At 52.0% G+C, this 26040-nt stretch overlaps 1 protein-coding gene across 2 annotated transcripts; it reads right to left on the bottom strand.

Moving 5' to 3' along the window:
• Positions 1–253: 253 nt before the first annotated feature.
• On the bottom strand, positions 254–25107 carry TM6SF1 (transmembrane 6 superfamily member 1). 2 transcript variants are annotated; one of them, XM_080651710.1, is made up of 10 exons: positions 24757–25107; positions 18759–18862; positions 17049–17146; positions 15528–15631; positions 12639–12721; positions 11346–11467; positions 9027–9131; positions 5749–5841; positions 5460–5579; positions 254–1121 (listed from the first exon to the last, which is right to left on the bottom strand). In XM_080651710.1, the coding sequence occupies exons 1-10, from the start codon at positions 24846–24848 to the stop codon at positions 930–932; spliced, it is 1113 nt and encodes a 370-aa protein (XP_080507836.1). In that variant the 5' UTR covers positions 24849–25107; the 3' UTR covers positions 254–929. The 2 variants fall into 2 exon arrangements, with proteins under 2 accessions (XP_080507836.1, XP_080507837.1); XM_080651711.1 differs by lacking the exon at positions 9027–9131.
• Positions 25108–26040: the final 933 nt, after the last annotated feature.

The raw sequence follows: 26040 nt of genomic DNA, 5'->3' as shown, positions 1-26040 counted from the left end.
GTGAGGATTAAAAAAAAGATAGTAGAAATGACAATCCAGTTCTTTTCCTTTAAAGGTCTTTTTAATTTTGAGCATTTTAATTTAATTTAAAATTAATGAAGTTTGATTCATCATATTTAGTGTTTTGCTGACACTAAAGCATAAGGAGAATGTAGGTGGCATTTTGAATTGGAACATAAAAATGACAGATGTTTAAAATAAACTACAAAACCGTATGAGAAAAATGTTTCACATTAAATAAGATTTGTCATCATAAAAGGTCAAAAATAATTTTATTAAAAATATACACAGAAATACAATAGAAATCTCTCCTTTCACCAGTAAAACAAGTATTCCATTAAGGATAATGATAAAGTTATCGATCCCTCCTTAGCTGTTTAAACTCACAGAAACATTTTAGTGAGAGCAGTTTTTAAAACAGCAGTAAATAATATACTTTCCCTGGGAAAACATTTTTCAAATAACATTGTAAAATACTCTGATAATTTGCCTTTTATATTGATGTTGATAATGAAGCATAGACATCTTATATGCAAAAGTATTTTCCAACCTCAATTTGCTGTTTTGAATTTTTAATATGCATAAACCATATTCACTTTTGAATAGTTTTGTTTCCATGCTCACTGTTGTAGGAGCTAAATAGTCATTTTTCACACATATTTAGTATGTGCAAACAGAACATTGAGATGGTCAAGTTTATTCCCAAAAATTTTTGAATATATTTCTTTAAACAAACTGTTTCTCTCAATAACTTCAGCTTTCCTTCAAAAAAAAATAAAAATAAATCGACCCACGCAGCCTCATATATAGCTCACATACTCAGTGCAGAACAGTGTTGGTGTATGGGAAGGGAGTGGAATGAGACGAAACCCCAGAACCAGGATATCAAAATCCCGTCGTCTAGAAACGAGCCACAGGAAGTCATGTCTTCATTCAGCTTTTTCCTCCGCCCTGGCTTTGAGGAAGAACTCGGGCTTGTAGATGCAGCGGTAGGCCAGGAGCTGGGGAAGCGCGCCGTGGGCTACGTTCAGTGCTAGGAAGAGGATTTTGGCCTCCTCGGGGACTCGGTAGATGTAAGCAGTTCTAGCATGAAGAGAAGCCCCGATGTGGGAAAACTGAGCCTGTAGCGGCAAAGAAAAGGGGTAAGCGTGAATTTTGTGACCAGCTGGCTGTGCGACGCGTTCTGACGCAGTCATTCAGACCTTGTCTCTGCCCCAAAAGACTAGTGCTTTTGAACAATCCATAGTCTTGAGTAAGTCACTGAATGTAGGGCCAGTCTGGACGCAACTGTTCAAATAAAGTATACCTTCTTTAGCGTGGCTTTTTCATACCAGCTGTTTTATGACCCATCCAGGGCCCCATCGCAAACATCAGTAGGTCAGTGTAATAGAAAAATCTGAATAAAATCTCAGGTGATTTTTCGTTTTGTTTTCTGATTTGCATTCTGAGGATCCTATAATGCGACTCAGTCGTGGCTCACAAATGTGTTCCCATAAAAATGAAGGAAGTGCAGCCCTAGCCAGTTTGGCTCAGTGGATAGAGTGCTGTCCCACAGACTGAAGAGTCCCAGGTTCTATTCCGGTCAAGGGCACGTACCTTGGTTGCAGGTTCCCCCGCCCTGGTCAGGATGCGTGCAGGAGGCAACCAATCCATGTGTCTCTCTCATATTGATGCTTCTTTCTTTCTCTTCCTCTCTCTAAAAATCAATGGGAAAATATCCTCGAGTGAGGATTAACCAAAAAAAACGAAGGCAGTACGGAATTGAGAAGGCTAACAGATTTTTAGCATAACTATTTAAAAAGCAGCACTGGGGACCTCGGTTTCATGTATCAGTCTTTTACCTACTCCCTGGAGCAAAAGCTCAGAGCCCTTGATTATGTATTTTTTGCTTGTTTATTTATTCATGTATTTGTTTCTTATGCAACTTAAAAAACGCCAAGGTTTGTTTTGCGAGAGGGGGTTGTTAAGCAGCATGGGTGGGGTAGGGGTAGGGTTGCGCCCTGTAAAATGGCAAGGGTACACGCAGGCGACCTTTTCAAATCCAATTGCACAGAATGGAGAGGCCAGCACTTCCCATCTGTACCTCTGCTTGTTCAGAACATACATCAGAATGTGCCAGGCCGTCTCTTCTGATGCTTTTCATAAGAACGGGAAATCTGTATTAGAGAAAGGCTTCTGTGAGATTTCCTCAGGATCCTTGTGTCATTACAAAATGCATTCGTGGAGTCTGCATTTCAGTTTCATGTCTTACTGAAATTCAAGGTGTACATGAATAAAGAATTGGGAATCTCAGTGTAATAAGTGGTGGATTATTCATCAGGATCAAAGTGAAGAGAGAAAAGATGAAGAAGGCACAGAAGCAGCAATGAAAAACTAACCTGCTTTAAATACATACAAGTTGTCCTATCTTTCTTCCCTATGAAATCTGTTTATTCTGCTGAGTGGCTAACAGATGAAGGTGTTACTGAGCCCTTGACCTTATTCATGAGAAAAGGACCCACTTTCTTAAGCAGCGTGTGTGGATCTGTGTCAGTGACGGTGCTTTCTCAGCCTACGCCTTCACGAATTACTGCCACATTCTGGGGCCTCTGGTACAATTCTGCTTCTGTCTGGAGATGGTGTTGCCAAGAACGCCTCTGCGTTGTGACCCGGGAGGCCCTGAGCGGACTCTGCCCCGCACACACCTCCCCAGCGGCACACTCCAGGCCCAGCCCAGCAAGTGGTCAGCGTTTCCTCTCTGGGCTTTGGAGCCAGGAGACGGAGCGCACAGGGCATTGGCGGGGCCGCTGCTGTGGACGTTCCGGACCCGGGACCGGAACTCGGCCCCCGGCACTGTTTTTCCCTAGAGCCTATTTTCAGTAACTGTCTGAATATACGTATAACCAAACTTTGTCTTCTGTACTAGAGGCCAGTTCAAACCCTGATTTTCTCTGAAATGTGGGTTTGGTGTCTCTGTCTTTATAGACACTTGTACTGTACGCGCCACAAAAATCACCAAATGTGGGAAGTGCCAACCATCATGGGGAGAGTGGGTAATACGGGGGGCCATGCCCACCTGCAGAGGGAGACCCGCAGTCGGTGAGGCCGTAGGCTCCTCTCCTGCACCAGCAGTGCCGTTACTACCTCACTGTCCCCAACAGCACGCTCCCAGCGGCAGCCAACAGTCATGTCCTTAGCTTAGAGTGTAAGCCCGCCGGGCAGGTACTGGGTCTCATGTTCCGTGTGGCACCTGTCGCATTGTTAGAGCTCAATAAACGTTCTACAGTCCTGGTCTCGTGACTGTCAAAACCCATAAAGCTTCCACGAAGCATTTCTCCAAAATGCGGTGATGTGAGGTTGAGTATCTGATAATCTGGCCTAAACTCCTATTTCCAGGTATTTCTTTCTTAAAGGTTTCCATAAAGGAAAAGCTTAAAAACTCACCTCCAGTAGAGTCAACTCTGCAATCAAATTATCCACAGAGCAGCCTCCAGACTCTGTGAGAAAGCCCGAGGCCCCTGCCTGGCCAGGGAAGAGGGGTCCCGGGGCCTCGGTGGGAAGGGCGTTGCCTGACTTGACTGGATCCTTCTTGCTCCCGTGGCCCTGAGTGTGTTAACTGGATGGCGTGCCGGGCTCCCTGCCAAACCCATTGTGAAGCTGACCCAAAACTTTCTCCTGGCTCTCTGATTTGTAGGTAATGAGACACAATACGCACTGCTGCAGATCAGTAAATGAACCTCCTGAGTCACACAAGGCATTTCCCTTCCAGACTCTTACGGGAACTTCTGACAATAAAAACAGTAATAGCACCCAAGCTGGTTTGGCTCAGTGGATAGAGCATCGGCCTGCAGGCCAAAGGGTCCCGGGTTCCATTCCAGTCAAGGGCACAGACCTTGGTTGCAGCCCACACCCCACACCCCACCCCACCCTCGCCCAGGCCCTGGTCAGGGCGTGTGCAGAAGGCAGCCAATGTGTTTCTCACATCGATGTTTCTCTGTCTTGCCCTCTCTCTTCCGCTCTCCCTAAAAATCAATGGAAAAATATCCTCGGGTGAGGATTAGGAAAAAAAAGAAAAGGTTGGGTTTGAGAATTACTCTTGAGACAGCGCTAAGCAGACCTAGTGATGGGCCAGATGTAAAAGGGAAGGGAATGGGAGGTGTGAAGAATTATACCCCAAGTTAAGCTCCTACGAAGTACCTTAGATGGGAAGATACAGCCCAGTGTTCGTCACCTCTCCAGCCCTGTCAATTCTAGTAGTCTTGCTGCCGTCATAGTGACTCTGCTGTGAGTCAGCTAACTGGCTAATGCTAGAGTTTCTGGAGGACCTCATTGGTAAGCCTGCTTGAAAAGAGCAAGATGAAGATGATCATTTTAAAAGATAAGCTCATTTGGCTCTTTTACCGACAGTAAGAAAATACAAGGTGCAGTGACTTCATTTTCTTCCCTGTTCATAAGAGCAAGATGTTTGGCTGGTTGTTTTTTCGTAAAAATGCACGTTGTGTGATGAAGTCATTCCATAGCTAGTTCCATTTGCAGTTCAGTGAGCACCTACTGGCGCCTCGGCTAACAGCCGGGGGAGGGGCAGAATGGCCGGTTCGGCTTCCCAGGAGCAGACCCTTTAAAATGAGTCCCCTCTAGCCCTCACGGCGTGGCTCAGTGGTTGAGCGTCGACCTAGGAACCAGGAGGTCACGGTTCGATTCCCGGTCAAGGGCACATGCCCAGGTTGCAGGCTTGATCCCCAGTAGGGGGCTTGCAAGAGGCAGCCAGTCAATGATTCTCTCTCATCATTGATGTTTCTTTCTCTCCCTCTCCCTTCCTCTCTCTGAAATCAATAAAAAATAAATAAAATTAGTCCCTCTGGTTCTGTCTGGGATAGTACAGTGGAATTCCAAAATCTCGAATTTAGAATGACATCTTAAAGTTAAAGCTCTCAGTTCTCTTTGGTGGCCGTGGTGCTGAGCGGCTGGTAAGTGGTACTGTAAACAACGGGGCCACCTGCTGCCTCTGTGGCGGTGGGCAAACCCCACAACCTCGCTGGGCCTCATCTGTGCAACGGATGGAGCACCTGCCGGGTGGTTACTGTGAGACTTAAATAAAATAGGTCAGCAGAAATGTCTTCTAAGGAACCACAAAAAGAAGGGGCCGAGCCAGTTTGGCTCAGTGGATAGTGTCGGCCTGCGGACTGAAGGGTCCTGGGTTCGACTCCAGTCAAGGGCACATGCCCAGGTTGCAGGCTCGATCCCCAGTAGGGGGCGTGCAGGAGGCAGCCAGTCAATGATGCTCTCATCATTGATGTTTCTGTCTCTCCCCTCACCTTCCTCTGAAATCAATCAAAATTAAAAGAAAAAAAGCACAGAAACAAAGGAGACACGTCCAGTTAGTGTTTCCTACCCTAAAACACCAAGCAGCGGTGTGTTCGGATACTCAACCGGGACAGCCAAATGCCCGGTCAGTGCCCAGCGGAGCGCTTCTTAGGTACCTGCGCTAGGCCCCCGGCGTGAATCAGGGCGAGGTCAGCCATCCAGGAGCATCCGGGCACCACCAGTCCGTAAAGCGCCACCACGAAGTAGGGGACAGAGTAGAACAGGTACACCAGCATCTGCATCGACAGAAACGTCGTCACAAACCGGCTGGCCTGGCCCCAGGAAGAACACAGAACATGGACGCTTGCAAAGGGGAGCAGGTTCATTCCCGCTTCCCCGGCGGAACCACGTGTCCCCGTCCAAAGAGCGGAGACAGAAAAACCTTAGGCTCCGCAGCTACTTGACCTGGATCTTAGGGTAAGCGGCAGGGTCCTTCAGGTACGGCTCTTGAAACTGCGTATAAGATCGGCAGAGCTCCGCTGGGCAATCCAGAGCAATCTGGGAACAGAAATAAATTCGTTATCAAGATGCAGTCACAGCCCTCGCTGGTGTGGTTCAGTGGATAGAGCGCCGGCCTGCAGACTGAAGGTCCCAGGTTCGATTCCCGGGCGGGGCACATGGCCAGGCTTGATCCCAGTAGGGGGCATGCAGGAGGCAGCTGATCAATGATTCTCTCTCATCATTCTTTTTTCTCTCTATCCCTCTCCCTTCCTCTCTGAAATCAATACAAATGTATTAAAAAACAAAAAAAGATGCAGTCACAACTGGCTCTTACATTGGCTGATGAGGCCAAACGTGCCAGCTTTACTCACAAACAGCTTTGCTCTTTAACAGAAACAGTGTGTGGGAGAAGCTCCTCCCTGAACCGGGAAGGTACCCTGCAGGTGCCCTGGAGCAGATGAAGCCGAGGTGAACGGGAGCAGGAACTGGAGCGAACGCTCTGCCTTTTGAGGATTGGGGTTAAGTGCCAGGTTCCGCCAGCAGAGCTGCTTCTCCAGGGAAGAGCCGGCCTCCCGCCCCTGCAGGAAGGACCCTGCCTTTCGGTACCGGGTTCATCTTGCTATGCTTTGCAAGATTCAGAAACAGCCGCCTCTGTCCAGTGCCCCAGCGTGCATGGCCTTCCGGGGCCAGGGAAGAACAAGGATTGGAGCCCGAGTTGGTCTGGCTAAGTGGATAGAGCGTCCACCTGCAGACCAAAGGGTCCCGGGTTCGATTCCGTCAAGGGCACGTATCTCGGTTGCAGATTCAACCCCCGTGCGATAGACAACCAATCGATGTGTTTCTCTCACATCAACGTTTCTCTCTGTTTCTTCCCCCTCCACTCTTTCTAAAAATCAGTGGGAAAATATCCTCAGGTGAGGATTAACATACATACATAGATACATAGATAAATACATAAAGGACCACTGAAATAGAAACACAAAAACTAAAAAAAAAAAAAAAGAAGGATTTGAGAGCAGGGTCCTCGTCAGAAGCCACCTCCTGGTCCCTCCAGCGTCGCCTTTGGGAGCAGAGCAGGTTTAGTCCCAACACAGCGGACTCGAGGCCGCAGAAGAGACCGAGTGTCTCTTCGCCATGTTACTGGGTCCCCAACCAGTCACCTCCCTCGGCCGCCATCCTTCATGTCCCACCCAGACAACACACATGAACCGGGCCAGCGGCAGAGTCGGTGAAAGGACTCCCAACCTAACAGGCCCACCCACTAAGCGTGCACACACACACACACACACACACACACACGCGGAAGAGGGCACAGCTGTGCAAGATGACAGGTGGCTCTAATTTTGTTGCTGTCTTTTTTTATTATTTCAGAGAGGAAGAGGGAAGGAGAGAGAGAGAGGAATATCAATGATGAGAGAATCATTGATTGGCTGCCTCCTGCACACCCCCTACTGGGGATCCAGCTCGCAACCCAGGCATGTGCCCTTGACCAGAATCAAAACCAGGACCCTTCAGTCTGCAGGCCGGCGCTCTATCCACGGAGCAAAACCGGCCAGGGCTTGTTGCTGTCCTTTTAACTGTGGGCATTACAGCAAACTACCGAAGGACAGTTTCCCGGCTGTGTGGTCTGAGCAAAGCCCATGGCCTGGCTTCCTCCTTTACGTCCCGTCCCTGAGTCTCTCCTAGTGGCCAGCTCTCCTCCAGGCAGTTTGCAACCATCCACATCTTAAGAGAGCTTCTCCCCTGAACCCAGCCAGCGGACCCCAAAACAATGAACCCGCTACCTCAGCTTACACGTGCCGCTCTGCATCCCAACAGCGGCAATGGCAGCAGGCTTAGAACAGTTACCTATCGCCATGGAAGCTGAATATAACTGACCGCGTTAACTCTGGCTGCTAAGAAGAACTCATGAAACTGAGGCATTGTGAAGGATCCTTAATCAGTAAATAAACAGCCCTAGCTGGTGTTGCTCAGTGGATAGAACATCAGCCTGCGGACTGAAGGGTCCCAGGTTCGATTCCAGTCAAGGGCACGTGCCGGAGTTGCGGGCTCAATCCCCAGTAGGGGGCATGCAGGAGGCAGCCAATCAATAATTCTCATCATTGATGTTCCTATCTCTCCCTCTCCCTTCCTCTCTGAAATCAATAAAAAAAAAATATTTAAAAATAAATAAACAGACCTTTATTGAGCAGCTACTACGTATCAGGCCCTCTACATGTATCAATGTTCATTATTTAATCTTCAAAATAATACCATAAGCTAGCTTCTGTTATTTTATAAAGAAACCGAGGGTCCAAGAGGGTAAGCCTTTTTTCCAAGGCCCCACAGCCACAGAGGTACTTATCATATCATAAACCCCAGCCGTGTGGCAAGGATGCCAACGCCTTACTCTGGGAACCCTTCCTCAATCCCACTGCCCTGCTCCCGAGAACACAGGATGCCCTGGGCCAGTGGTCGGCAAACTCATTGGTCAACAGAGCCAAATATCAACAGGACAACGATTGAAATTTCTTTTGAGAGCCGAAAACCGACTTCTGCGCATGGGCCACAAAGTTTCAATCGCACTGTATGTGCACGCCCGCACGTGGTATTTCGTGGAAGAGCCACACTCAAGGGGCCAAAGAGCCACATGTGGCTCGTGAGCCGCAGTTTGCCGACCACTGGCCTGGGCCACCGTGTTTATTGCAGTCTTAACTTATCACCTGTTCCCAAGATACTTACATCAGAAACATCAAAGGAACCAAAACAGTGAGACTGCTTTTTCAGGTGCCCTTTAATAAGGGAGGGAAGATACTTCTATGTTTTTAAGGACATTTTTTAAAAATATACTTTCATTGATTTCAGAGAGGAAGGGAGAGATAGAGAGAAATATCAATGATGAAAATCATTGATCGGCTGCCTCCTGCACACCCCCTACTGGGAATCGAGCCCACAACCCAGGCATGTGCCTTTGACCGGAATCGAACCTGGGACCTTCAGTCTGCAGGTCGATGCTCTATCCACTGAACCAAACCGGCCAGGGCAGAGGGAAGATACTTCCGGGTAGAGCTTGATCTAAGGACCTGAAGGAGGTGCACGAAGAAGCCCAGAATAGGCCCGCCCCCTGGAGAGGAGGTTTGGGGTCGACCCCGGCAGGAGAGTGGCAGGAGGCAGGCCCCGCCCTCCAGGGCCTAATGGGAGGAATCTCTGGTCAGTGTGCTAGGAAGTCTGGTATACACGTTACTTTGATCTGTTCTGCTTACCAAGCCTCTAAACAGGCTAAATCCAGTTGCCAGGAGGAGGCATATGACCAACAGGAAGTCAAATGGTCTTCTCAGCAGGTCCTTCGCTTGGACTTCTTGAACAACCTAAAACAGAGTTTGTAACTGCTGAGCAGGTCAGGGGGCCAGAGGAACCGGGCATCCACTGAGACGAGGGTGTCGGTGGGTGACGAGAGAGGGTGAAGATTCCCAATTCATATCATAACCCCCAGCCATGAAACTTTAGGAAAATCATTTTCCCCTTCAAGTCTCAGTTTCCTCATCTGTGAAATGAGCAAATGGGGCCACGTGATCGCGAAGGGCCTTTCTGGCTCTGAGTCCACATTTTTTCTTGAAATAGCTTTCTTTTGTGTCATTATAAATATAAGGCATACTCATTTTTAAAATAAACCATAAATCGCCCTAGCCGGTTTGGCTCAGGGGATAGAGCATCGGCCTGCAGACGGAAGGGTCCCGGGTTCAATTCCGGTCAAGAGCACCTATCTGGTTGTAAGCTCGATCCCCAGCAGGGGGCGTGCAGGAGGCAGCCGGTCAATGATTCTCTCTCATCACTGATGTTTCTATCTCTCTCTCCCTCTCCCTTCCTCTCTCAAATCAATAAAAATATATTTTAAAAAAACAAAAATAAAATAAAATAAACCATAAACCCACCACGCTACTACTAATAGTTGCTTTATTTTTCACAAAATTAGGACTTCACGTATCAACAATTTTGTGTTTGTTCTTTTGACTCTCAACATCTACCTTCTTGTAAGCCCTTCCCCCCATTAGTGAAAATCCTTCGAACACTGACTGTCACGTGAAAGCACCGTATTGGACTCCACTCCCGCCGTGGGACGTTGAAGCCTGTTCACTGTCCCACCTGAGGTGGCGGCCAGCACCTTGAACACAGGTGTTCGGCAGCCTCTCCGATGGCTCTCCTGGGACAGCCAGAATGCCTGGGTTACGGGGCTCCGTTTGTTCAGGCTGAGAACGTAGCCAGACTGCTCTGCAGAGCGGTTCTGAATTTACATTCCATTCAGAACTGCCTGACAATGTCCACTTCTCCCTGGCTGTCCCTGTGTTTTAACTTTTTTTTTTTTTAAATAATAACAGTCGTGTGTCTTATGAACACTGTTGACGCATTGACATGGAGCCTTCAACCGCAGCGGAGGGAGGGCCAAGGCCGTGGTGACTGTTTTTTAACAACCACCTCATTTCTCAAAAGGAGGTACGGGGCGCCCTAGCTGGTTTGGCTCAGTGGGTAGAGCGTCGGCCTGCGGATTGAAAGGTCCCAGGTTCGACTCCCAGTCAGGGCACATGCCCAGGTTGCAGGCTTGATCCCCAGTAGGGGGCGTGCAGGAGGCAGCTGGTCAATGACTCTCTCTCATCATTGGTGTTGCTCTCTCCCCCTCTCCCTTCCTCTCTGAAATCAATAAAAATATTTTTTTTTTTAAAAAAAAAAAAGGATGTAAGGGGTTCCAGTTGTCAGTGTGACAACCTCAGTCTACATGGCAGACGTCTGAATGTGAACAAACGAAATGTTTGCGAATTAAAATGTATTTTTAAGAACTTATTCTTTTTTTATATTATTTTTTATTGTTGATTTGTTGTTGTTGTTGTTAATCCTCACCCAAGGATATTTTTCCATTGATTTTTAGAGAGAGTGGAAGAGAGAGGGAAAGACAGAGAGAAACACTGATGTGAGAGAGACACATCGATTGGTTGTCTCCTGCACGAGCCCCAACCAGAGACTGGGCCAGGGAGAAGCCTGCAATCGAGGTACGCGCCCTTGACGGGAATCGAACCCGGGACTGAGCCAAACCATCCAGGGCAGCCGGCCAGTTCTTGCACCCTGGCACCTGGCTGGGAATGGGAGGGAGGTATCTATCGCAGAGATGTCCCGTAGCCCGCGTCCAGGTGCCTGATCTCTTGGAATTGGACCCTATGGCTGTGTGCGCTACCTCGAACGCAGTATCCCTCCAGCCGCCCCTCGGGGCAGTAAAGGCACAGCTATCTCTGAAGAGGTGCCCAGGTGCTCAAACTCCAGGCCACCGACAGCCCAGACCAACCCCACACTCAGCACACACACAGAATGTGAGGGGAGCAGCCCAGGTGACCGCTGGCCCCGGACGCAGGCGCCGTCGGACACACCGTCTTGGCCGCCAGAACTAAGGCGGGACAGACACTGCAGAACCGACACGGTCACGCCGGTCGCAGTCCCCAAAGCTCCCGTCCCCGGCGGCACACGGCTCAGGGGCCCGTGGATGTGAGTGCGCCCCGCCAGTGAAGACAGGTCACATCGGACTTAATAAAAATCACCTTGGACGGGTAATGGCAATATTCCGGTGGCTGGTTATAGATTCTAAAGCCGGCCCACACAGGAAGACACGTGTACGGTATGCTTAAGATGAAAGCAGGGCAAATGCGTGTTCCATACTTCCCTGTTTAAAAGAGAGAAAGGGGAAGTCAGAAGGTTACCAAAAGCACATATAAACACAAGTAACATGTAGGATACCACCCGTCTCCAGTCATCTAAAATTTCCCTATGGACCAGACAATATCTTTAACCAGAAAAACCAGATCAACTCAAAACGTAGGTGTTTAACAGGTATGCCCCGGCTACAGTATTTTTTTAATATGTTTTTATTGATTTCAGAGAGGAAGGGAAGGGGAGAGAGAGAAACATCCATGATGAGAGAGCATCATTGATTAGCTTCCTCCAGCACGCCCCCTACTGGGGATCGAGCGCACAACCCAGGCATGTGTCCTTGACTGGAATTGAACCTGGGAGTCTTCAGTCTGCTCTATCCACTGCCGGCTCCAGTATTTTTAAGGTATATGTGGGATATCCTGATTTCTCGCATGCATAAATAACCTCATCTACATTAGCTTTAAACAGTACTTCATTTTCAAGGACATTTATTGAGTTCCCACAGTGTGGCAGAGTTTCATACAGGGCAGAGGGAAAGTAGGTTTACAGTTTTTTGTATGGAAAATAACACAGTGATTAATAAATAATAATAGAAGAATAGACTCTGTTTCATGTACTCACAGCTATCAACTACTTCTGCCCCCCCCCCCAGCACACCACAAAAGAAGTATCTGCACACTGCATATAGACACAAACACAATACTTAACCCCTCTCAAAGTCAGGCATCACTGACATTAAATTGCTTTGTTGTGCCCTGGCCGGTTTGGCTCCATGGATAGAGCATCGGCCTGTGGACTGAGGGTCCCAGGTTCGATTCTGGTCAAGGGCACATGCCCGAGTTGTGGGCTCAATCCCCAGTAGGGGGTGCGCAGGAGGCAGCCAATCAATGATTCTCTCTCATCATTGATGTTTCTATCTCTCCCTCTCCCTTCCTCTCTGAAATCCATAAAAATATTTTTTAAAAATTGCCTCGTTGTTCAATGTACATTTCTGAAAACTGCTCAAAAGCATTTTTCTAGGTAAGACTAAAGAGGGGGAAAAAAAGGAATAATTCCACAAAACAGCTTTTTGGTAAGCTCAGAATGTCTCGGTGCTGTGACAACCAAAATAGCATCTCTCTTTAAAAACAACCCCCATTGTTTCAGAAAAGGAAAGTGAATTTCAAGATCAAGTTTCTTACCTACAATGTTTCCTGGTACAAACACAACCATACTCATCATAATCGATCCAACCCAGTACAGGCCAATGTTTCTGTAACTTTCCCTGTAACGAAAAGACCTTGGCTTAGCATCCCACCTGCCAAAGATGAGCCACAGTGTTACCTTTATCCTAACTGACAACGTATATGGATGGAACCCACTGGAGCGTAATAACCCGGACACAGGGAACCCTGGTGCTCAGCCTCCATTTCCACGTGTGACAAACCACAGAACCTCTCTGCGTCCTTCCGTTATTTTGTTTTTTTTGTTTTGTTTTGCTAATCCTCACCCGAGGATATTTTTCCATTGATTTTTACTAGTAGAGAGAGTGGAAGGGAAGGGGAGAGACAGAGAGAGAGAAACATCGATGTGAGAGAGACACATCGATTGGTTGCCTCCTGCACACACCCCGGCCAGGGCCCCGGCCAGGGAACCTGCAACCAAGGTACATGTCCTTGACTGGAATCGAACCCGGGACCTTCCAGTCCAAGGGCCGACACTCTATCCACTGAGCCAAACCGGCCGGGGCTCTGTCCTTTGAATAGGAACTGCACTGCTACCCTAACCTGTAGACCACAACGCCCTCGTCACGGCGAAAGGAGTCCTGCGTTTCACTCTCAGGTACAAAACGAAAAGGAAGGCTCAGAAAAGAATGGAAAGTGGATCCACTTCCCAACTCATCGGAAGTCCGAGTGATGAGATGTGAAGTGGACTTTGCCTGGTGTCACACAATTTTGGCCAAAGCCCCTAAAGGTAAAGATAATAAGTGAGATATAGCCCAGCCACTGTAGCTCAGAGGTTGAGCATCGACCCAGGAACCAAGAGGTCGCTGGTTCGATTCCCGGTCAGGGCACGTGCCCGGGTTGCGGGATCGATCCTCAGTGGGGGTGCATGCAGGAGAAAGCCCATCGATGATGTTCCTTTCTCATTGATATTTCTCTCTATCCCTCACCCTTCCTCTCTCTCTAAAAATCAATTAAAAAATTTTAAAGTGCTGAAACCGGTTTGGCTCAGTGGATAGAGCGTTGGCCTGCGGACTGAGGGGTCCCGGGTTTGATTCTGGTCAAGGGCACATACATTGGTTGCGGGCACATCCCCAGTGGGAGGTGTGCAGGAGGCAGCTGATCGATGTTTCTCTCTCATCGATGTTTCTAGCTCTCTATACCTCTCCCTTCCTCTCTGTAAAATATCAATAAAAATATTTAAAAAAAATTTTAAAGTGATATGTACCCCTAATCTTAATAGGTGATGCTGACAAACATCTTTCAACTGATATCCCCATAACCCACCTCCATAAGGGGCTCCGAGACACTCCAAAGGAGAGTCTTAGCCGGAACAGAGTGGTTCCCTTCTGAACTGTGTGCTTCCTGCCCCGCCCTGCCCTGCCCCACCCACCTCCACACCCCAAGCCAAGCCCATAGATCCCTCGAGGGAGGCCCATTCACAGTGACTGGGACTGTCAGTAGGACAGGCAAGAGCCTTCTCTCCCAGTGGACGCTAACAGGGCTGCAGAAACGCTGGCCCACTCCTGACAGCACCCAAGCAGAGCCGGACATCCTCAGAAATACCGGACGTGTTCCCTAGAGCTGGGGAAGAGGGAGGCTGGTGCCTAGGAAAGTCCAAAAATTAGCTGGAGCTGTCCTTGAGTTCACGATGGGGTGCGGGGGGGCACGCACAGGGCATGCACTTGGTCCAGTTAAACTTCAGCCTTGTCCAGGGCAAGAGAAGAATGCATGGCCCTAGTCAGGGTGGCTCAGTGGATAGAGCATCGGCCTGCGGACCAGAGGTCCCGGGTTCAATTCTGGTTAAGGCAGGTACATAAGTTGCAGGCTCCTCTCCGGCCCAGTTCTCGTACAGGAGGCAACAAATCAATGTGTTTCTCTCACATCGATGTTTTTCCGTCTTTCCCTCTCTCTGAAATCAATGGGGAAATATCCTCAGGTAAAAATTTAACAAAAAAGGGAGAGAAGAATGCATGGCTTTCCCTCACCTGCAGCCACGGGCGGTCTGGGAAGGTCGCTGGACTTGAGCTGTCCTGGGCTAAGGGACCCCAGCGGAGGGAAGCTGTGGTGTACCCGTGGGCAGGGGAGTCACAAACTCAGCCGGGGAGCACTGCTCACTGCGTCCTGGGCAGGGTCTCCAGCGAGCCCATGTGTGTGCCCCACAGCAGACCCAGCGTAGCCTACAGCAGGGCCAGTCCCCAGGAGACAGGACAGGTCACCGAAGACCCTGCCCCGCTTCCCTTTAACCCCGCGTACATACATACATACATCCCCAGAGAAGCTGGGGCAAGCTGACTGGAGAAGGAAGGGAAGGGAAGGACAGGCCCCTCCACCTCAGGACCACACCTGGACGAGGGAACGGCAGCTTGAACTGGCATGAGGCCGAAGCTTTGCGTTAGAATGTGCTGGGCTGGCCCGAGCCAGTGCGGCTCAGTGGATAGAGCGTCAGCCTGCGGATCGAAGGGTCCCGGATTTGAATCCGGTCAAGGGCACACACCCGGGGTGTGGGCTCCATCCCCAGTAGAAGGCATGCAGGAGGCAGCCGATCAGTGATTCTCATCATTAATATTTCTCTCTCTCTCTCTCTCCCTTCCTCTCTGGAATCAATTAAAAAAGAACGTGCTGGGCTTAAATTCCTGAAAAGCACTGCTCTCAGAAGAGAACAAAATCAGGAAGTGAAGGTCTGCCCGAGCCATCCCGGCGGCAGGGGTAACCGGGGAGCCAGGTGCAAAGGGCCGTGGAGCAAGAACCCGGGTCTGACTCATCTCCAAGGAGCAGCCTTCGTCCGTGGACACCCGTCTGTCCACTCGCCTCCGCGTCCCCCTTACCTACCCACGCATCGGTTGCTAAGGCGGCGAAGTCACTTACTCCCATGCGATGGCCGCCACCATGACCAGGTACATCAGGTAATGGGCGGAGCCGTCCCAGTAGCAGACCATGTGCCCGTGCGCCGTGTTCAGATACGGTTCGCCCTGAGGGAAGCATGGAGAGGGGTCCCTTTACATGGGACGCAGACACACACGCAGAACACCAGTCCTGCACCGCGTGTAAAACACAACAGAACTGATTGTGTAAGTCTGCTCAAAGGCAACCAGCTGCACCTCATGAAATTACAAAATCGGTAGGAAGGGGAAGGGACAACTTGAGCCCCGGCTGGTATGGCTCAATGGATAGGGCATCGGCCTGTGGACCCAAAGGGCCCAGGTTCCATCCCAGTCAAGGGCGTTCACCTCAGTTGCAGGCTCCTCCCGGCCCAGGTCCTGGTCCGGGCTCGTGCAGGAGGCAACCAACAGGTAACCAATCGATGTGTTTCTCTCACATCGATGTTTCTCTCTGTCTTTCCCTCTCTCTTTCACTCTCCCTAAAAATCAATGGGAAAACATCCTCGGGTGTGGATTTAAAAATAATATAAATAAATACATAAATAATAAAAAGCCATATCCTTGGATGAGGATTTTTTAAAAATGCCTACTGTCGCCCAGCTGGCGTGGCTCAGTGATTAAGCATCAACCTATGAACTTGGTGTACGGGACGATGATTATCTCTCATCACTGATGTACTTCACTGGCATATGCATAAGACTTACCTGGGCTTTCAGATGTAGTCATCCTATCTAATAAGGAGGGAATATACTAATTGACCATCACACCCTCACAAACATGGCTGGCAGTGCCCACAGCCAATAAGGAGGGAATATGCTAATTGACCATAATACCCTCACAAACATGGCTGGCAGTGCCCACAGCCAATAAGGAGGGAATATGCTAATTGACCATCACACCCTCACAAACATGGCTGGCAGTGCCCACAGCCAATAAGGAGGGAATATGCTAACTGACTGCCACGCCCTCAAAGATGGCGGCACCCACAGCCACAAGATGGCAGCGCCCAGTCCCCTCAGCCTTGCCGAGGCAGAAGGCACGCGGCATGGCTGGGCCCCAGGCAGGTCCGGCTGCTCTGCACACCTGCCTCCGGAGTCCCCCAGTCTCCTCACACCCCCAGCCACCCAGGGCCGGCCTGAGGCGCAGGCAAGCCTCAGAGGGCAGCTGCCCAGTCGCCCAGGGCCGCCCACGCCTCAGGTAACCAGGGCCGCCTGAGGCTTGCGCTGCCGGCACTGGCAGCAGCAGAGGTGTGATGGGGCGTCACCTTCCCCTGATCACCGGGTCACCTCCCACCCGAGGCCTCCCAGACTGTGAGAGGGGGCAGGCCAGGCTGAGGGACCCCCCTCCAGGGCATGAATTTTCATGCACCGGGCCTCTAGTATTTTAATAATATTACACGAATTCTCAATTCATTTAAAGTTCGTCTTTTACATCAAATACAAGTTAAGGAGGCTGGGTGGGTGGCTGCCCTGGGGCCCAAGGCTCAGACCGCGAAGCGGGGCCATACCTCTCGCAGGTAGTGTGTCATGAACCCGTCGATGACTCCATCCTGCTCCAGGCCGATGATGAGGTTCACCACGCTGGTAAAGCCGAACACTGCGTACACTGTGGAGAGAGCCGCGGTGTACACGGAGCAGCCCGGGAGACGGTGCCACGAGCTGGCATTCGCCAGCAACAACGGAGCATTTTAATGTTTTCTAGAAGGTCCCGTGGAGGCTGTCCACACGGGCCAGAGGACATACTCCGGCACACGCAGCGGGACCTCCGCCTGTGTCGTGGGTCTGACATCGCTGCCCACGAGCGCTCACCGAGGGGACACCCGCCGGGGGTAAGAATGACAAACTCAGCCCCTAACTCTGTCGCCTCCTCCACTCCCTACAAGCAGATGCCCAGGGCGACCCCTGCACCCACCTAGACAAACCCTGTAACCACTGGCCTCAGCATAGAGGTGACCACCAGGTTTAAAGTAATGACTCAGAGGCGTTCATCACCAGACAGGCCACCTCCCCCTGTGTCTAGCGTGTCTGCCCGACACCACCCTGGAGATCCGAGAGATGGACAGTGGCTGATGTGAAAGGGATGGTGGCTTTAAGAGGACAGGCCAGTGCCCAGCTGGCGTGGCTCAGTGGTTGAGCATCAACCTGTGAACCAGGAGGTCACGATTCGATTCCTGGTCAGGGCACATGCCCACACAGGTTGTGGGCTCGATCCCCAGTGGGGGGTGTGCAGGAGGCAGCCGATCAATGATTCTCTCTCATCATTGATGTTTCTATCTCTCTCTCTCCCTCTCCCTTCCTCTCTGAAATTAATATATATATATTTTTTAAAAAGGCACACCCTGGGGAGCTGCTGGCCCAGGAGCAGGGAGACCCATGGGACAGCCCTGAGTCCCACCCACAGCCTAAAGCAGAGCACCCCAACCAACCTGCAGACCCCCGAACAAGGAAAAGAAACATTCATAGCCACAGCAAGCAAACAACCTAAATGTCAGGCAACAGGAATGGACCGTATGTGTTTATGTTACACACTGTATGAAATGGATATTCTTGCCCTAGCTGGTTTGGCTCAGTGGACAGAACCTCGGCCTGTGGTCCAAAGGGTCCCGGGTTCGATTCTGGTCGGGCACTATCTCAGTTGCAGGCTCCTCTCCGGCCCGGACCCTGGTCAGGGCTGGTGCAGGAGGCAGCCAATCGATGTGTTTCTCTCACATCGATATTTCTCTCTCTCTCAAAATCAATGGAAAAATATCCTCTGGTGAGGATTTAAAAAAAAAAAATTAAAAAAAACAACACCTGATATTCTTTGGCCATAAAAATGAAGGAAATCCTGCCATTTCCAACACCATGGATGGGATGCTGGCGGAAGCACACGCTCCTCCCCTTTCCCCGCATCCCCATCGCGCTCTGACCTCCAACTGGGACTGGGTACCAGCTCGTTGCTGGGCTTCCCGCTGGGAGAGGGTGGGGTTCACGGCCTGGGAGAAGGGTAGCTTGGAGGAGAGGGCCATGTCACCCTGAAATACTCCTCCACTTCCTGCCGCTTTACCCACGGGCTCAGCGTATTCACACCCACGGAGGGACAGTGACGGAGGGACAGTGACGGAGGGACAGTGACGGAGGGACAGTGACGGAGGGACAGTGACGGAGCCACCTTGCTGAGCTGCTCAGTGGACACAGCACCTCCCCTCCCGGGAGGGGTGTCGGGGGGACAGACATACCGTAGAACAGCGGGTCCCGGGGTGGTTTTCTTTTGACGAGGATTCGAGCCAACAGGGCCACCAGGAGCAGGATGAGGGCAGCAACCCCTACGATTGTCCAGAAGCTGCAAGGACCAGAACAGGGAGGTGGTCACTTAGCAAAATAAACAGCCGGTGCTGGGAATTTCCTGGCTGCTGAATAGTCGCTCCCGGCCAGCCTCTGCCCGCGGCCCAAGCGCTGTGGCGTGAGTGACGTTTCTTTGCAGATCTGTGGCCCCTCTTGCCCCGCCCCTGTGAGACTTTGGGGGACCAGAGCCACCAGCTCCTCATTCTCTTGTCAGCCACCCCCTCTCCTCCCCTCCCCCCCTGCCCCCGGCACAGGTGATGTGTCCCGGCAGCTGCTGCCTCTGCTCCTCCAGCCCCTATCCCCTCAGTGCTATGGGCCACCTCCCTCAGTGCCAGCGGGAAACCCCGGGACCACACCCCAGGAACCACCTGGAGTCACAGTTACGCACACTTTCCGGGGGACGAAGAGCCACAGGCCACATGTATAATCAAAGGCACCAGAGGGCCCTAGCCTGTGTGGCTCAGTGGATAGAGCATCGGACTGCAGACTGAAGGGTCCCAGGTTCGATTCCCGGTCAGGGCCCATGCCCAGGTGGCAGGCTTGATCCCCAGTAGGGGGCGTGCAGGAGGCAGCTGGTCAATGAGTCTCTCATTGATGTTTCTATCGCTCTATCCTTCTCCCTTCCTCTCTGAAATCAATAAAAATATATTTTAAATAATAATAATAATAAAATAAAAATCAATGGAAAAATAGCCTCAGGTGAGGATTAACAAAAAAAATTAACAAATAAAAATAAAGACATATGGAGGAAAAATATATATATTCTGCACCCGCTATGTGCCAGACACTGGATGAACAGGAGAGGGCCTATCTACCTGGGGACCCATCTCAATGGACTCTGAGCTCCCCCACCCCGGAGGTCGCTGCGGGTCCCACAGAGGCACCTCTGGGACCAACAGGGTTTCCAGTTCCAGGGGAAGCACAGCCTGACCCACTCCAGAGCCTCAATAGCCCTAGAGAGCAGCCAAAAGCACCGCTTCTGCCCGGCCGGTGTGGCTCAGTGGTTGAGCATCGACCTATGAACCAGGGGTCCCAGGTTCGATTCCCGGTCAGGGCACATGTGCGGGTTGCAGGCTCAATCCCCAGTGGGGGGCCTGCAGGAGGCAGCCGATCAATGATCCTCTCCCATCATGGATGTTTCTGTCTCTCTCTCCCTCTCCCTAACTCTCTGAAATCAATAAAAATATCTTTTAAAAAATCAAAAACACAAAAGCACCACTTCTCTGATGAGATCCCTCCAGACCTTGAACATGCAGACTTTGGGAAACCTTCGCCGTACGTCCCCGGGGCCTCCGGGAAGTACCCTTCTCAGTCACAGGTCCCACAGCCCACGGACGCCTTCTAGTAACTGAGGGACAAACTCCTGCTGAGGTTCACCCACGCACCCGCACTGGGATGTGCGCCAGGCACCACTCAGGGATCTGCCCCAACGTCACGGTTGGAAAGCGACCCATCCAGCCTGCAGGGAGATGGGTCCCAAGGAGATGGGCCACGGGTGCAGGAAGCCATCTTTCCAGGACACAGAGGAAGGGGGTGGGCTCTGGGTGTCAGCTATCCCCTGGACTTACAGAATCAGAATGCTCCAGGGGCGGGGCACGGGAATATACATATTTTTTCAAGATACCTGGATGAGGGTGATGCTGAACGTCTGCCTGGGGACCCCTGTTAAGGTGTAAAAATTGATGAATGGATGAGGGACGGAATGAGGGGGACAGGAAGTGAGGAAAGAGATATGGGTGAATAGATGAATGGTGGATGGATGGATGGATGGATGGATGGATGATAGATGGTGGATAGTGGATGGATGATGGAGAATGGGTGGGGGATGATAGATGGACATATGGATGGATGATGGGTGATGGATGGTAGATGATGAATGAATGGATGGATGGTGAGTCAATGGAAGGATAGATGATGGATGAATGATTGATGGATGATGGATGGGTGGAAGGATGGATGGAAGGATGACACAATTTAATGATAAGAATGAATATGACTGTGGTGTCCAGGTAGGAGACTGAAATAGGAACTTTCTAGAGGTGAACATCAGTGGATACTCCAGGCTCCTCCTGTGGGAATGAACTGCCGATGGAGGAGAGGGTGGGACAGGAAGCTGATCTAGAGCTGGAATATGATGCTGAGCTGAAGCATCCGTGATGAGGGCAATGCTTTGGTGCACTATGTAAGCCGACGGGCATATTACTCACAGCCTGAGGCGGGCGGTGGCCAGGGGCTACCCCTATCCCCCTGCTGCTACTGAGGAGCCCCGCCGACAGTAGCACCATCGCAGGGCTGGCGCCCTTCGGGAGCACAGAGGGCAGTGAAAACTGGTGCAGGGCATCCTCCAGAGGAGCGAAGATGGAAGAGAAACTGGGGCAGCACACCGTCTGTGTCTCCGGGGACCGCCACGTGCAGGGCCTGTGCAGAGCAGGGAGGGATGGGCCCACCAGGACTGGAGGGTGGGGGCAGGGGAAGGGCTTTGACTAACCCAAGGGTGGAAAAGTTGTTGGTCTTGGGATGGGGGGTGGGGGTGGGCAGAGGCTACTGATGCCCTTCTGAAAACAGGAGAGCAGACACCTACTGAGAGGGGGCGTGTATGCGTATATGCGTGTGTATGAACAGAGTGTGTGTGTGTGTGTGTGTGTGTGTGTGTGTGTCTCAGAGACAAAGACAGACAGAGACCCCATCCCTTTTCTGGCTCCTCAGCCTAATCTGCTTTTTCTGTTTGTCAGGTTTTCGTAAAAGGTCTGGTGGGAAGCCCTGGCTGGTTTGGCTTAGTGGATAGAGCCTCGGCCTGTGGACGGAAGGGTTCCAGGTTCAATTCCAGTCAAGGACACATGCCCGATTTCGGGTTCGATCCCCAGTAGAGGGCGTGCAGGAGGCAGCCAATTAATGAATGATTCTCTCTCATCATTGATGTTTCTATCTGTCTCTCTCCCTCTCCCTTCCTCTCTGAAATCAATAAAAATACATTAAAAAAAAAAAGTCTGGTAGAAGGAATTACCTTCAACTAATTCCAACTTATCTGACTGCCTACTATGCACAAGGCGCTGTGCCACACAGAACAATACGAAGGTGACCTCTGGCTGGAAAGGAAAGTTCTGAGGTGCAATCGAGGGGGCGGGGCGGCCTCGGAGGAGGGAAGGATCACATCTGCTTGGAGGGAGTGTCAGGAAAAGGAAGAGGTGGTATTTCACTCGGGGGACTGAAAAAAGTCCCGCTGTGGCTCCAACAGTCAGAGACAGGGAGGAAGGGAGAGCAGCATGCACTGGGGAAAAGAGGCAGGGTAGTCCTAGCTGGTTTGGCTCAGTGGATAGAGCATCAGCCTGTGGACTGAAGGGTCCCAGGTTCGAGTCCGGTCAAGGGCACATGCCTGGTTGTGGGCTGGATCCCCGGGGGGTGGGGGGAGGGGTGTGTGCAGGAGGCAGCTGATCAATGATTCTCTCATCATTGACATATATATATATATATATATATATATATATATATATATATATATCCCTCTCCCTTCCTCTCTGAAATCAATAAAATATACTTTTTGAAAAAGCGTCAGGACAGCTAAGGGATGCCCAAGGGTCACAGAGCAGTCCAGTGTGGCTGCAGCACTAGCATGAGGGGCTGCGCTGGGCTGGGGGCAGCGCACTCAGGCAGGGAAGCCCCGAAGGGAGGCTCTGCTGTGGTCCAGTTCAGAGAGGACCGGTCCCAGGGGAACGGGAAGGCGGGAACAGATGCTAGCCCGGCCCCAGGACTTACGCAGGGGTGGGATGTCCGGCCTGCAGGCCATGTAAGGCCCGAGAAATCATTTGGTCTGGCCCTGCCAAGGCATTAGGGGTGAGTTAATTAAATGTTTGACTAAATATAGCAGGCTAATTTTTTTTAATCCTCACCTGAGGATATTTTTCCATTGATTTCAGAGAGAGTGGAAGAGAGAGGGAAAGAAACATCGATGTGAGAGAAACACATGGATTGATTGCCTCCTGCACACACCCCAACCAGGGTCCGGGCCGGGGAGGAGCCTGCAACCCAGGTACATGCCCTTGACCGGAATCGAACCCTGGACCCTTTGGTCCGCAGGCCGATGTTCTATCCACTGAGCCACACTGGCTAAGGCTAGCCGGCTAATTTTTAAGTTGATAACTTTGTATGGCCCATGAATGATGTTACAAATATCCAAATGGCCCTTGGCAGAAAAAAGGTTCCCCACCCCTGACTTCCGGGGACGGAGACAGCGGGAAGGAGGGAGTGGAGGAAGAAGCGGGAGGGGTCCGAGGCCACTGGGATTGTAACCTGCAGGTGGATGGGAAGAATGGACGGAACCAATTGTTCACGACCACAGGGCTCAGCAGTGTGCTCAGTGCTACCTGTTCTCAGTAAATGCCATCACCGTCCTCCCAGTGGCTCAGGCCAAAATCTCAGGGTCATCCTCCCTACACAACCCTTCAGTAAGTTAAGCGACTCTCCCTGCAAAACATCCCCGTCACCAGCCACCTCCCTCTCCCTGCACTGTTCCCCTACCTGGAAGGCTCTGTCCCCAGATGTCCCCATGGCCACCTCCTGAAGATCAAGGGTCACCTCCTCCAAGAAGCCTTCCCTGACCACCAGTTCCCTTCCCGGTCACTCTATCGTGTTGCCCCATTCCATTTGTTGTCTGTCTCCACACACGCCGCCCCAATAGTTTCTGGCTTGTTCATAGATATATCCCCAACACTTACAACAGTGCCAAGTATACAGTAGATACTCCATAAATATTTGTTGAATTGCTTTAAGTGCCATTTTAGGATTCACAGACATGTGACATTCACTGCGCAGAGCTGCGTGTTCCAGGAGATGTGCCCCGAGACTGGGTCAGACCAAGGGCAGCCACTGCCCGTGCCTGGGGACCGCTCCGGATGGATGGGTGCCATCTGGGCACGGGAGGCAGCAAGTGGTGGCCCGAGCCGCAGTAGAGGAGGAAGTCACAGCCCTGTGGGCAGACCCTTCTCCGCAGCCTCAGAATCTGGAGGGGGGTGCAGTCTACAGTCTGATGCAATTTCCTTAGCACCAACTGCTGTGGGCAACAGAACAGGTTACTTCCTCCTCCCGCAAACAAGGAACACCAGCAGCCGAGGAGCCTGGCATCTTTCCCGTCGCTGGGCAGGCCTGCAGCTGCTGCTGCTGCTGGGTCACTTTGCCAGGGATCCCCCGAGGGGCAGGCTCTGAACCAAACCCACCTGAGGCCACCTGAGGCCCCACCCATTTCCTTAGCAGCCAGGCACAGCCCTCTCTCACCACCGCCCCACCCCCCCTCCCTGCTCCCCATCCCACCCGTCTCTGTGGGTCCTGCCAATAGAATGCAAGTGGAGGCCATTGGACAGACCAGAACACTGAGGCCAGGCCACACCCTCAGTGCCCAAGTCGGGCCTGGAACCCAGGTCTTTGCCCCCGGTTCAGGGCTAGCTCTGCTAGTCATTCTGAACAGTTCCTAACATTAATAAGACATGAGAAGTATGTGTGTGTCCATACATGGTCACATTCCTGGGAAACGCGCACCGAGCAAGGCAGGCGCACAGCTAGCACGCCGGGCACTTAGCCGGGGTGTCCTCCCGCCTCCACCCCTGCCCTGGGCTCCTCAAGGGCAGGGGCACTGCCTTACTGACCACTGTAACCGGGGACCTGGCACTGCGCGGGTCCCCAGCAGTTGGCCCAGAATTGCGCCAAATGGCAAGGATGCCAGCCTGAGCCAGGACCCTGGGCGGTATCACCCGGGCGCCTCCTTTCCCCTCTGCACCTCTCCCCGCCCTCCCCTTCCCTGGCCAGACCGGAGCCCTGGAGGCCAGCGACCCATGACCACATCTGAAAAGTTGCCGAGCTCCAGCCGCACATCCTCCAACCCCACCCCGTGCGCCCACTCACTGGTGCTGGGCCGCCAGGTGGTTGAAGACATAGGTGACCGGGATGGCCGAGAGGGACAGCACGAAGACCCCGGTGGCCGCAGACGCACTCATCGCCGCCACCTGCCGCTCGCCCTTCACCACATTTCGCGCGGCCGCTCCGCCCCTGCTTCCGGCGGGAGCCCTCCGAGCGCCCAGCGACCTGCCCCGCGAGCACAGCGCCCCCTCCGCCCGCCCGCCCCGCTCGGTGCGCAGGGCGGCCGCGCAGACCCAGGTGGCGCCCTCGCGGTCCTCCAGCCCAGGGGCCGGGGCTCAGACGAGAGCGCCAGGCCCGCCGAGGGGCGGCGACAGCGTCCTGCCCAGGGACAGGTGCCCGCGGGGCACGTGCGCTCTGCGGGAAGGCGGCGGCGCCGCCTGGAGTCTGGCGGCTGAGAGGCGCCCCAGCAGAGGGCGGGGCCAGAACTGGGGCGGGGCCAGTGCGGGACGGGCCCGCCAGAGCATCCACTTGGGGAACCCTCGCCCAGAGTCAGGAAGGGACTGATGACCCCGAAACCTAGGAACCTCTCCACGGAGCAGCCATCCGCGGGCAGCAAGCACAGCTCCTGCGTAGAGTCCTAATTCCGTTTTATTTATTTTTTTTAAGATTTCAGAGAGGAAGGGAGAGAGAGAGAGAGAAACATCAATGATAAGAGAGAATCATTGATCGGCTGCCTCCTGCACGCCCCCTCCCCCGGGGATCGAGCCCGAAACCCGGGCATGTGCCCTTGACCCGAATCGAACCCGGGACCCTTCGACCCGCAGGCCGCCGCTCTATCCACTGAGCCAAACCATCTAGGGCCCAATCCCATTTTAAACCCTGGGTGCTCACTCACCTGCTGTTGACCTCCGTCAAGTTACTTCAGGTCTCTGTGCCTTTTCCTTTATCAAACGGGGATGACCCAGGTCAGTGTGATTGTTGATTCATGAGCCAAAGCACTTGCTTACCCTGCACCACTCCCTCTCCCGTCACCTGCAATTCCCAGTTTGGGGACTGAAACTGACAAGGGGAGCAATGCTTTGACTTAAAAGATTCCAGTGTGAGTTGCCCAGCCGGCATAGCTCAGTGGTTGAGCTTTGACCTATGAACCAGGAGGTCACGGTTCGATTCCCATTCAGGGCACATGCCCTGTGGCATCTGGAGAGGCCCAGGCTGCAGATCCAGATTTGGGAACCATCTGCCTAGAGATGTGGCTTAACGTCACGGAAGTGAATTCGATGTCCCAGGAAGAGGGCAGAGTCGAAGAGAATGATAAAGAGACGGCCACCT

Source organism: Plecotus auritus, assembly GCF_963455305.1.
Source record: "Plecotus auritus genome assembly, chromosome: 15".
Taxonomy (NCBI): domain Eukaryota; kingdom Metazoa; phylum Chordata; class Mammalia; order Chiroptera; family Vespertilionidae; genus Plecotus; species Plecotus auritus.
This window is presented reverse-complemented; position numbering and strand designations above follow the sequence as displayed.

Excerpts from the sequence above, each read along its gene's own strand:
- TM6SF1 (XM_080651710.1), bottom strand. The coding sequence starts at position 24,848 with ATGAGTGCGTCTGCGGCCACCGGGGTCTTCGTGCTGTCCCTCTCGGCC. Across the intron at positions 17,147-18,758 it reads CCGGGACCCGCTGTTCTACG|TGTACGCAGTGTTCGGCTTT; the intron begins GTATGTCTGTCC and ends CTCTCTCCACAG. Across the intron at positions 12,722-15,527 it reads GTGGCGGCCATCGCATGGGA|GGAAAGTTACAGAAACATTG; the intron begins GTAAGTGACTTC and ends TTTTCGTTACAG.